Source organism: Oncorhynchus kisutch, linkage group LG4 (assembly GCF_002021735.2).
Source record: "Oncorhynchus kisutch isolate 150728-3 linkage group LG4, Okis_V2, whole genome shotgun sequence".
NCBI lineage: Eukaryota > Metazoa > Chordata > Actinopteri > Salmoniformes > Salmonidae > Oncorhynchus > Oncorhynchus kisutch.
This window is the reverse complement of record NC_034177.2, coordinates 8,866,902-8,879,654: the sequence shown is the minus strand read 5'-3', so window position 1 is coordinate 8,879,654 and position 12,753 is coordinate 8,866,902. Positions and strand designations below refer to the sequence as shown.

Genomic DNA, 12,753 nt, shown 5'->3' with positions numbered 1-12,753 from the left:
GTTCGTTTAGGCCAATTACAGTGTATTCATTGGATTCCAGCTACAGCAAGATGGCAAACAGTTATTATAAGGCTTCATATAAACCTGAAAATATAGATAAGTAGGCGCCAAAACATACTCTAGCCTATACCTACAGAATATATAGTAATACCTGCAGCACACCGCCTGAAACAAGCTCCAAATGTCAGAATTGCCCCCAATTTCAACTTGCTCCTACTTCAGAGCACGTGAATCCAGGAGGCGGCTCCAGCGGCGCCCAGATGAGGAAGGTTGGTAAGCAGGAGAGAGGAGTGCACTATAAGAAGCGTCAAAACAATTATTAAGCCACGGTCGAGAGGCGGAGAGCGGTAGTGTGCACAATGAAGACATAACACGGGAGATTTTACTTGACTAACTGAATTGTTGTCCATCCGAAGCCGAGGACCCAGAAGCTTTTGGCAGCGCCGTGAAGATTTCTGGGCGCCTCGCATTGAAGTGGGTTCTGGTAGTGCACTTATCTCTCCCGTGCTGTCGCCTGGCTACCTTTCAAATACCGGCAACAAAATACATGACAAAAACACTTACGTTTCAGCACCTTAAGCGAGGACAGCTCCTTTCCTTGGCGTAACATTCAAAGACTCAATTGGAGCCTGCACTTCTGAGCGAATTGAAACATTCTGCCTCTTGTTCCAGAACTCTTCGTACGTATGGACACTCCCAGTGTCGCTTACTGTATCTGTATTGCGAGCCTTAAAGTAGCTTAAAAATCCATCGTCGCAGAATCAGGAATTGACTTCAAGCTCAATATGTACCAGGGTCATTTGCAGGTAAGATGTTTTGTTCTTTTGAAATATAAATGCATTCTATGTGTGTATGAGGGTGATGTTGAATAGCTTACATGTCAACTCTGTAGAAGGTGATTTATCATGTAGCCTAGTTCATGCCAAGGACGTTTCTACATAGGGAATATGAGGTAGCCTAATAATGGAATACTAGGAGACAATTAGACGATGACCACTGTGGTGTCGTGACTGTAAAAATAACTGTCAATTGCCCGTAGGACCTATGTTTTATAGCAACGCGACAGGGTCTGTTTATTTTGTCCCATCACAGACTGTAGTGACTCGCGCTCTCCGATAATGATATGATCACTTCAACTGCTGCTTTAGAAAATGCAGCGCTATTTAAATAAACAAGAAACAATTCATAGTCAGTGTCACGTTGGCAATAATTGACTTCCGGGACGTACATTTGAACCTCTTTTATGTTTCATGTGCGTTTTATTGAATAATGTAGAGCGCAGCCTTGATATAGGGCACTTGCGGTGCCTATAGTTTAACCTTGACGACCACCTTTGTCTCGACAGCTTGGTTTCTATTGAGATAAACTTCTGTCCCCAGAGTAGCCCATGTTCCTGCATGTAAACATAATTGCGCCCACAAAAAGTCAAATAAGCGTTCCAATTATGTCGACGTGACTGGAAACAATGGCATGGGAGATACAGGAATCTGATGTCAAATTCTTTGGGAAGATATTCTTTGCTCAAGTTGAATAGTTTATTTATGACATTTATATGATCCACAATCAAAAGTATTATCATTCAAATGCTCAACATATGATAAAAGTTCATTTGACCTCAAGAGAGCTCTGCCCTCATACAATTCAGTGAGTTTGAAACAGTGAAACCGGTTAACAGTAGTCATGATATCTATAAGAGTGCTCAAATAAATAAACATATCATGAAAGTAATCAAAAGTACACGTTCAATGAATGAATGTCATACTGTTGCCAGACCTATGTCCCATCCCTTTCATGGTCATCTTTTTGTCAGTAAAATGACAAATCACAATATAAAACCTCTTGAAGACAAGCTGTACCAAGATTGATGACTTGTCGAGATTTTGTTGATTAGATAAATAATTGATTCATGGATTCAAATCAGTGGTGGTCGGTGCCATTTAAGATGATGGAGATCGTAAAAAAAATGAATGAGCATGGCCTTATTTCTATTAAAGCATATTTGGATGACTGTCATTCATATTCCATTCACCCAGCTCAATGTAACATCGATAGATTTAGGCTACTACATGATACTAACATTTTCCCTATACCCATCATGAGGTTGCAACCTAGCCTACAAATTAAAGTTTACAACGTAGGTGCACAGGTCGAGATATATATATATATTTTTTAATCAAGGTGACAGACAGTGACACATTCAATACTGCCTTACACACTATTACCTGCGTCTAGCTGATCTAAGGTGTAGTCATTAGTCCAACAGTTGCAATCAAGGGTTTCTATTGGACAAATTCAGAACTATATTAAATATAGTGCCCGTTTTGTTCCATTTACTTCCATTTAAGAAACGTTTTTCAACAGAATTGGTGGAATGAATATACCCCTGATCACCGCAAACACAGTTCACTTCCATAGCAGCCACACACAAACAGTATGATCATTTACTCGTTCTATAATTTCTTCTCGCATCTATGCGCTCTTCTCCTCTCACCTTTTCCCTTTGCTTGTGGACTTCAGTGCACATTACAACAGCTGTCTGTGACCAGGCAAAAAAAACTTCCAATATTAACTAATACGTCATAGATAACATAGCTATCTATTAGAACTAACACGTTAACTTCTTACGGCTGAGAACCCGTTAACGGGATCGACTTGACAACAGTCAGTGAAAGTACAGGGCGCCAAATTCAAACAACAGAAATCTCATAATTAAAATTCCTCAAACATACAAGTATTTTACACCCTTTTAAAGATAAACCTGTTGTTATTCCCACCACAGTGTTCGATTTCAAAAAGGCTTTACGACGAAAGCACACCATCTTATTATGTTAGGTCAGTACCTAGTCACAGAAAAACATAGCATTTTTTTCAGCCAAAGAGAGGAGTCACTAAAAGCAGAAATAGAGATAAAATTAATCACTAACCTTTGATGATCTTCATCAGATGACACTCATAGGACTTCATGTTACACAATACATGTATGTTTTGTTCGATAAAGTTCATATTTATATCCAAAAATCTTAGTTTACATTGGCGCGTTATGTTCAGTAATGTTTGGCCTACAAAACATCCGGTGATTTTGCAGAGAGCCACATCAATTTACAGAAATACTCATAATAAACATTGATAAAAGATGCATGTGTTTTACATGGAACTTTAGATAAACTTCTCCTTAATGCAACCGCTGTGACAGATTTTTTAAAAACTTTACGGAAAAAGCACACCATGCAATAATCTGAGTACGGCGCTCAGACACAAAAGCAAGCCATACAGGTACCCGCCATGTTGTGGAGTCAACAGAAGTCAGCAATAGCATTCTAAATATTCACTTACCTTAGATGATCTTCATCAGAATGCACTTTTTAGGAATCCCAGTTCCACAATAAATGTTTGTTTTGTTCGATAAAGTCCATAATTTATGTCCAAATACCTCCTTTTTGTTCGCGCGTTTAGTTCAAAAATCCAAATTCATGACGCGTAGGCCAAATTCCACTACAGTTCGTAGAAACATGTCAAACGATGTATAGAATCAATCTTTAGGATGTTTTTAAACATAAATCTTCAATAACGTTTCAACCGGATAATTCCTTTGTCTTTAGAAACGAAAAGGAACGCAGCTACCTCTCACGGGGGCGCGCCTGAGTGAGCTCGTGGCTCTCTGCCAGACCCCTGACTCAATCATCTCTCATTCCCTCATCCTCCACAGTAGATGCATCAAACAAGGTTCTAAAGACTGTTGACATCTAGTGGAAGCCGTATGAAGTGCAATATGACCCCATAGACACTGTATATTGGATAGGCAAACCTACAAACCTCAGATTTCCCACTTCCTGGTTGGATTTTTTTTCTCAGGTTTTTGCCTGCCATATGAGTTCAGTTATACTCACATACATCATTCAAACAGTTTTAGAAACTTCAGAGTGTTTTCTACCCAAATCTACTAATAATATGCATATCGTAGCTTCTGGGCTTGAGTAGCAGGTAGTTTACTCTGGGAACCTTATTCATCCAAGCTACTCAATACTGCCCCCAGCCATAAGAAGTTTAATAAACCCGCTATAATCATGCAGTGCAGTGTACAGCAAGCTGTTTAGCAGTTAAACCGACGGGCCATTATTAATGAAACCAAAAGCTTACCATGACTTGGAAGAGTTCTAGTGTTTGATAGCCATAGCCAGCTAGCTAACGTAGAATCCCTCTCTGTTAGAGTCAGGTGCTCTCTCTCTTGCTTCTCCTTAATTTTTGAAGAAATTAATTTGTTCAAAACTGTTAAACTATTGTCTATCTCGCTTTTTGAGTCAACTACTCACCACATTTTATGCACTGCAGTGCTAGATAGCTGTAGCTTGTGTTTTTAGTACTATATTCATTTTCTGATCCTTTTATTGGGTCGACAACATTCAGTTCATACTGCAAGAGTTCTGATAGGTTGGAGGGCGTCCTCCGGAAGTTGTCATAATTACTGTGTAAGTCTGTGGTGAGAACCATGAGCCTCCTAGGTTTTGTATTGAAGTCAATGTACCAAGAGGAGGACAGAAGCTAGCAGAGGCTTCATCATGGTGCTATCCTACAGAGTGCTGTTTAGGCTACTGTAGACCTTCTTGCAAAACAGTGTGTTTTAATCAATTATTTAATGACATGTGAATATATTTAATATAGTTTTAACTAAAAAGGATACTTTTAAAAATTGTTTCACTATTTCTATGAAATTCACTGAGGAGGATGGTCTTTCCCTCCCCTCTCTGAGGAGCCTCCACTGATTAAATTCATTATACAACCAATTCATTACACAACACTTATTTAAGCAATAAGGTACGCGAGGTAGTGTTGTATTATGAATACAGTCACAGGTAAATGGCTTTGTTCGAAATTCAAAATTGAACATTGTTTCCGAGTTCAGAGAGGAGACTGCAAGGCTTATATTTACCCCTGCTGTACCAAACTAAATGCTAGGCTTATATTAACCCCTGCTGTACCAAACTAAATGCTAGGCTGGAAGCCAGGGGAAATAATGAGTGAGTTGAGATAAATACAACAGATGATTTGGACAGCATGAACATGACAATCCTATGGAGGCGCAGTGATCATTTTCAGAGGGAACTGTTAGCAGGCATAGTGTGCCAGTGACGGCCAATACAGCACAGCTTGGAACGCTGCTTGTCCAATCACCATCTAGGATCCAAACAACCACTTTTATAAACTTGTTTATGTACCAAAGGCCTCTCCAGGCTGAGCTTATTAAAAACTGTCAAACAATGTATTGTAACATTTAATTATAGATACATTTGAATCTATTTGATTAGATAGAACACCTTTCCATAACTGTAATATACTACGAATGGAGAGTGTGAATCCAAGCTGCAATAATGACTGTCATTTTTCTGTATTGAGCATCCTTTGAATATCTGATGAATGTTTTTCTGGCCTCCATTTACTGTACACGTCTGTCTCTGTGTGTCTGTCTCTGTGTGTGTGTGTCTGTCTCTGTGTGTATGTGTCTGTCTGTGTGTGTGTGTGTCTGTCTCTGTGTGTCTGTCTCTGTGTGTGTGTGTCTGTCTCTGTGTGTGTGTGTGTGTCTGTCTCTGTGTGTGTGTGTCTGTCTGTGTGTGTGTGTGTGTGTGTCTGTCTCTGTCTGTCTGTCTCTGTGTGTGTGTCTGTCTCTGTGTGTGTGTGTCTGTCTCTGTGTGTATGTGTCTGTCTGTGTGTGTGTGTATCTGTCTGTGTGTGTCTGTCTCTGTGTGTGTGTGTCTGTCTGTGTGTGTGTGTCTGTCTGTCTGTCTCTGTGTGTGTGTGTCTGTCTGTGTGTGTGTCTGTCTGTCTGTCTCTGTGTGTGTGTGTGTGTCTGTCTGTGTGTGTGTGTCTGTCTGTCTGTGTGTGTGTGTGTGTGTGTGTGTCTGTGTGTGTGTGTGTGTGTGTGCTCGCATGTGTATACGCTTCGCATCCGTGTGCATGAAAGAGGGGGTAGGTGTGTCAGTACTGGAGAGATTATTTTCCCCGATTTTAAAAATCTGATCTTTGTAGCTGAAACTTCCTACGTGTCCCGTCTTATGTCTGGAAAACATTTGTCTCTGGCTTTGCTTTTAGATCATAGCAAGTAAGCAAAATACGTGATAATACATTTTCCATGTTGTTTTATCTGCAAATGTTCAGTCGATGCAAACCGGACACTTTATCTGTCAGTGATGGGGCTCTCAACTGCATCACTCAGCTTGTGTAAAGGGAGGCATTTATCTTGACAGGGACGACACCTTTCTCCTTGAAGCCAATTTCAAGTCTATGCTGTTTATTCCTTTGTTAAGAAGCGAACTGCACACTACAGCATACTGTACTGTAAACATAACCAGCACTTACTGATCTGTCTGTACGTTATCTTCATGTGGACTACATTTCTGTCACGGAAGGATGTGGATGAGTATATTTTTATAACGGTTAGCTTGACAGCCAAGTCTTGGACACATATTCAGTTGGACACTGTGCCTCACAGCCTTCTAACTAGATATAAAGTTCATATAGGCCAGGATTTGTTTTATTGTAAGTCTCAAGACCCTGTCAAGAGGTCACCTCAACTCTATGAATTGTTAAAGGAAAATAACACCCCCAAAAAAAGATATTTTGGTATTTGTTTCATTAGTCCATTGTTGATATACAAAAGTGTTTTGCGTGACAGCAATTACGTTTTCAAGATCTAGCACTTTCAAAATATGGAAATACAGCCAGTATGATGCATTTTGCATCAGAAGATGCATCGCTTTGCATCATACCGGCTGTATTTTCCTTTAACCATTCATAGAATGGATGTGACCTCTGAACAGTGTCTTGAGACTTTCAATAAATCATTTTCTTGTGCTGTCTGCATTCTGTAGCTCAGAATCTTAAAAAGATTACAATGATTGCTATGCTTTTTCAAGTTACTGTAGCAGCGCGGGACCTTTCAATGGGTTTTCTAGTCAGAGCTATCGTCTACCTTCCCTTTAAATTGATATCACAGCAAATCAATGCGACCACTCTCTCAGAGTTGTGTGAATGCATTGGCTTATTACAACGGGCGAGCAGACAAAGAAGCCCCATCTCCCTTCTCATTTCTCATAGTTTTTTTCTTCATTTGGCTCTCTGCTCCCTCGTATACAGTACCTGGTTGTTATTATGTCTATGTACCTGGTTGTTATTATGTCTATGTACCTGGTTATTATTATGTCTATGTACCTGGTTGTTATTATGTCTATGTACCTGGTTGTTATTATGTCTATGTACCTGGTTGTTATTATGTCTATGTACCTGGTTGTTATCATGTCTATGTACCTGGTTGTTATTATGTCTATGCACCTGGTTGTTATCATGTCTATGTACCTGGTTGTTATTATGTCTATGTACCTGGTTGTTATTATGTCTATGTACCTGGTTGTTATCATGTCTATGTACCTGGTTGTTATTATGTCTATGTACCTGTTTGTTATTATGTCTATGTACCTGGTTGTTATTATGTCTATGTACCTGGTTATTATTATGTCTATGTACCTGGTTGTTATTATGTCTATGTACCTGGTTGTTATTATGTCTATGTACCTGGTTATTATTATGTCTATGTACCTGGTTATTATTATGTCTATGTACCTGGTTGTTATTATGTCTATGTACCTGGTTGTTATTATGTCTATGTACCTGGTTGTTATTATGTCTATGTACCTGGTTGTTATTATGTCTATGTACCTGGTTATTATTATGTCTATGTACCTGGTTGTTATTATGTCTTTATACAATGGGTGGTTCTAATCCTGGATGCTAATTGGTTTAAACCGTTTTCCAGCCGGTGTCTATTCCACAAGTTACCACTGGCTAGGGCTATGACGTTGAAATGCCAATTTACTGTTCCATCTCACTGCGCAGTCCACTATCTCATTAGCCCAACCAGGCAATTTATACACTTGAGTTCCTCTTTAAAAAATAAAACCTGGACATTATCTCCCATTTCTTTTAGACTAGCGTTTGGTTTTCATGAGAGTAGATTTATATAAACTTTGCTGAATGTCTCTCCAACATTTGCAGCATTGTTTCAATATTGGAATTCAATCTCCAGATGTCCCCTAGTAATGAACGTGTCGGGATGAGTCAGGCAGGCAGCTTTTCTCAGCCAGTGGAAATCATGAATCACCAAAATTTGCATGCATACTGTATATACAGAGCAATGTTCAAACAGGTCAAACGAAACGAAATGCAGCTAGTTTACTGTCTTTCCAGCATCCGTTGGAGGTGATTGTGTCTGCTGTGTAGTTGGCTAGCTCCTCGGAACAGTGTCCGGGCGAGAGAGCAAATGTTCTATGCCCGGAGAAATCGCACATCATTAGCTCACTGTTATGGATGTATCCAAATAAATGTCACTGGAAAACAGCGTAAACAAACGCAAACAAAGCTACTTCTCTGTTATTCTGGCTGCACTGGTTGTCGTGACTGTGTTAGCCAAAGTTGGCTGGCTAGCTCGCAAGCAAGGTGATAAGAACATTGCCAGCCAGCATGGCAACGGTACAATTAGAACGAACGACCAGGTCACATCCATAGATATAGAATAAAAATACATTATGACTGGGTTGCGTCTCTGGAAACCTAACTAATCGAATGAACGACCTGCCGGCTTGGGCTGCAACCCTAGATGTGTCGAGACTATATCTCGTGGAAGGATGAAATAGAATGAATAATTGAATTAAAATACAGTTTTTAATGAAGATATGTCAATCCTTATTTGAATATGTTGCTAAACCGTTGTATAAATGTGATAATGTCCTCGAAGCCGGTGTTTGCCGTCCCGAAACAAAAACACCCTTACCAATATATCCTCCAAACACTGGCTTCGAGGGCATTGTCATTTTAATGTACCTGGTTGTTATTATGCCTATGTAAAACAGATGTATTATTATTTTCATAAATAAACCAGGTTTGTGGTGATATGCCAACAAGACAATGTTGGGGATTTAATATCTTGGTGTTGTATAGATGTGATAACGTCATCCTGTTCTTTATTTTGACCCAGTGTACACCATTGGATACTGTCTGAGTAATCTCATCGGTTGGCTCAAACATAATTGCCGGGCAGAAATCTGATAGAAATTCTGTCCCACCTTCTGCCCATCTTTCTAATCCTGATTATTGAAACAGTCAGATCAACAATAGGGCTTACATACTCCATTCTATCTCCCTCCACATCTCTCTAATCCTGATTATTTGTTCTAAACTGCCAGATCAACAATAGGGCTTACAGTACATACGCCATTCCATCTCCCACCACATCTGGGAAACACCTCTTTCAGAGAGTTGTGTCTGCCATGTGTCATTGAACTAAAACTGTGCGGTCTACCAATTTTATGCTGTGTATAACAATGAGCGTAGTGTGTATGCTCTTTGAAACTCTTCCAAATACTTTGAAAGCTACACTTGGGAATAGTTAGATAAGGTTGTTAGATAAGAATAAAATAGTTTTATCAAATAATTAATCAGAGTACAAAACATGCTTTCAATGTTTCCCCAAGAACCTCCGGCAAACCACTACTAACCAGCAACATACAGCACCGCTAACCAGCAACGTACAGCACCACTAATCAGCAACATACAGCACCACTAATCAGCAACATACAGCACCACTAACCAGCCAGATACAGCACCACTAACCAGCCATATACAGTACCACTAACCAGCCAGATACAGCACCCCTAACCAGCCAGATACAGCACCCCTAACCAGCAACATACAACACCCCTAACCAGCAACCTACAGCACCCCTAACATCAACATACAGCACGATTAACCAGCAACATACAGCACCACTAACCATCAACATACAGCACCACTAACCATCAACATACAGCACCACTAACCATCAACATACAGCACCACTAACCAGCAACATACAGCACCACTAACCAGTAACATACAGCACTCCTAACCAGCAACATACAGCACCACTAACCAGCAACATACAGCACGACTAACCAGCAACATACAGCACGACTAACCAGCAACATACAGCACCACTAACCATCAACATACAGCACCACTGACCATCAACATACAGCACCACTAACCATCAATATACAGCACCCCTAACCAGCAACATACAGCACCACTAACCATCAACATACAGCACCACTAACCATCAACATACAGCACCACTAACCATCAACATACAGCACCATTAACCAGCAACATACAGCACCACTAACCAGCAACATACAGCACGACTAACCAGCAACATACAGCACCACTAACCATCAACATACAGCACCATTAACCAGCAACATACAGCACCACTAACCATCAACATACAGCACCACTAACCATCAACATACAGCACCACTAACCATCAACATACAGCACCATTAACCAGCAACATACAGCACCACTAACCAGCAACATACAGAATTGTCAAATGTGCAGACTCAGCAAAACTGCTCATCCATTTCAGAAAAGCTCTGAGGTATTTGCAAATGTTTCTCTGAATGTGATTTCTCAAATAAATTTCTACAATATTTTGTAAGGAGAATGTTACAGACAGTTGGCAGATAGCCTAGAGGTATAGAGAGATGAGTCAGCAGTCAATGGGTTGACAGTTTGAATCTCAGGTCTGGTGAGGAGTGAGCTGCAATGAAGAACAAATCTGGTAGAGAGTATAACAGGCAACCGGAGGGTTGTTGGCATCAGTATCCTAGATGGTATCTCCTGCCTTGAGCAAGGTAATCTTAAAGTGGAACTGACAGCATTTTAGCAACTTAATATCAGCTCATATACACCCCCAGGAAGAAAATCTTTTTTTTGTTTGTCTTTTTACATTATCTGATAAGCAAGCACTTAGATATGGTCCTTTGCACTTTTTCATAAATTCATATAATGTTTGGGAATTATAGTAAGGCATTTGTGAAAATTCTGCTCTGTTCATCTTTCCCTCGATTCTGACTAGTCTCCCAGTCCCTGCCGCTGAAAAACATCCCCCACAGCATGATGCTGCCACCACCATGCTTCACCGTAGGTATGGTGCCAGGTTTCCTCCAGAAGTGAAGCTTTGCATTCAGGTCAAAGAGTTCAATCTCGTTTTCATCAGACTGGAGAATTTAGTTTCTCATGGTCTGAGAGTTCTTTAGGTGCCTTTTGGCAAACTTCAAGTGGGCTGTCATGTGCCTTTTACTGAGGAGTGGATTCCATCTGGCCACTTTACCAGAAAATCCTGATTGGTGGAGTGCTGCAGAGATAGATGGTTGTCCTTCTGGAAGGTTCTCCCATCTCCACAGAGGAACTCTGGAGCTCTGTCAGAGTGACCATCTGGTACTTGGTCACCTCACTGACCAAGCCCCTTGCTCAGTTTGGCCGGGTCGGCCAGCTCTAGGAAGAGTCTTGGTGGTTCCAAACTTCTTCCATTTAAGAATGATGGAGGCCACTGTGTTCTTGCAGACCTTCAATGCCACAGAAATGTTTTGGTACCCTTCCCCAGATCTGTGCCTCGGCACAATCATGTCTCAGAGCATGCTCTGACATGCACTGTCATGCACTATAGGACCTTATGTAGACATGTGTGTGCCTTTCCAAATCATGTCCAATCAATTGAATCTACCACAGGTGGACTCCTGTAGAAACATCTCAAGGATGATCAATAGAAACAGGATGCACAATAACAATGACATTACAGTCTGAAGACAGCCATGTTTCAGTGAGAAACATGCAATCATGCAATCAACTTTTGCTCTAGGTAATGAGGTCATTCACAAGAAAGGTTTTACCTGTGATTGCGCTAACATTTAAATGTGCCATATCAATGAGTGTGGGCCACTCTGTCCCTGGGGCATCTGCAGGGTAGCCTAGTGGTTAGAGCGTTGGACTAGTAACCGGAAGGTTGCAAGTTCAAATCCCTGAGCTGACAAGGTACAAATCTGTCGTTCTGCCCCTGAACAGGCAGTTAACCCACTGTTCCTAGGCCGTCATTGAAAATAAGAGTTTGTTCTTAACTGACTTGCCTAGTTAAATAAAAATAAAATGAAAGAGGTAACCAATGGAATAACAATCAAATTATTAACATTACAACAATTTTTTCTGCCAGTCTCAAATCTATCAGAATGGTAGGAGATGACAGTTTGTATAAACTCACTAGAAGGTGGAATTAAAGGAATATAAATGAGGTTACTCACAATAACCGTAGTGTTATTTCTATAGGAGTTGATATGGTTTCCATGTCCTCTGTTGTTTATTCTGACAGGGAGTACTGGAGCACTACCAGACACTGTCTGTCAGTCTCTTAAACAGTTTAATGTTGCTGGAAATATTCCTTGGACCCCTGTGGTTAGGGTGAATCCTGTCTGTTTAAAAAAAGTGCTGGTTCTTCCCACAGCAAATCAAAGTTGTCACAAAAAGAGACATTCCTGTCATTGCCAAGTTTCTTCAGGTACTCGTTTCGGGCAAAGAGTCAGCTGACTGGGTGACAGTGGACCTTGGTCGGTCCACAGACCATAGACAGGCCAAAATCTCTCCTCATCGAGCTGCCCACATTGAACGTGATAGTGATGGAATCCCATGGGGGAAACAACCTGCTGAAATGCAGTGGTTGTGAGGGAGGGGGCCACTGGGCGGTCACTGGCTGTTGGTATACACCCAGGATATTATGCATCTGGGGCTGGTAGGTCCGTCTCTAGCAGGGCAAACCTGTTTGATAGCTGGATCGGATTTTCTCGGATAGATGGGTGGCCAGACTGCCTCCCTGATCTGCTACGCATTGCGAGTGTC

At 40.8% G+C, this 12,753-nt stretch overlaps 1 protein-coding gene across 3 annotated transcripts in view; it reads left to right on the top strand.

Moving 5' to 3' along the window:
• Positions 1-271: 271 nt before the first annotated feature.
• Positions 272-12,753, top strand: part of LOC109888508 (PEX5-related protein) — a 170,523-nt gene continuing 158,041 nt past the window's right edge. For all 3 annotated transcript variants that reach the window (XR_004209638.1, XM_031822374.1, XM_031822373.1), the window contains exon 1: positions 272-806. Coding sequence is in view for 2 of the 3 variants with exons in the window: in XM_031822374.1 (XP_031678234.1) it covers positions 786-806 (21 nt within the window). In the remaining variant the exon portion in view is untranslated. The remainder of the gene's footprint in view (positions 807-12,753) is intronic.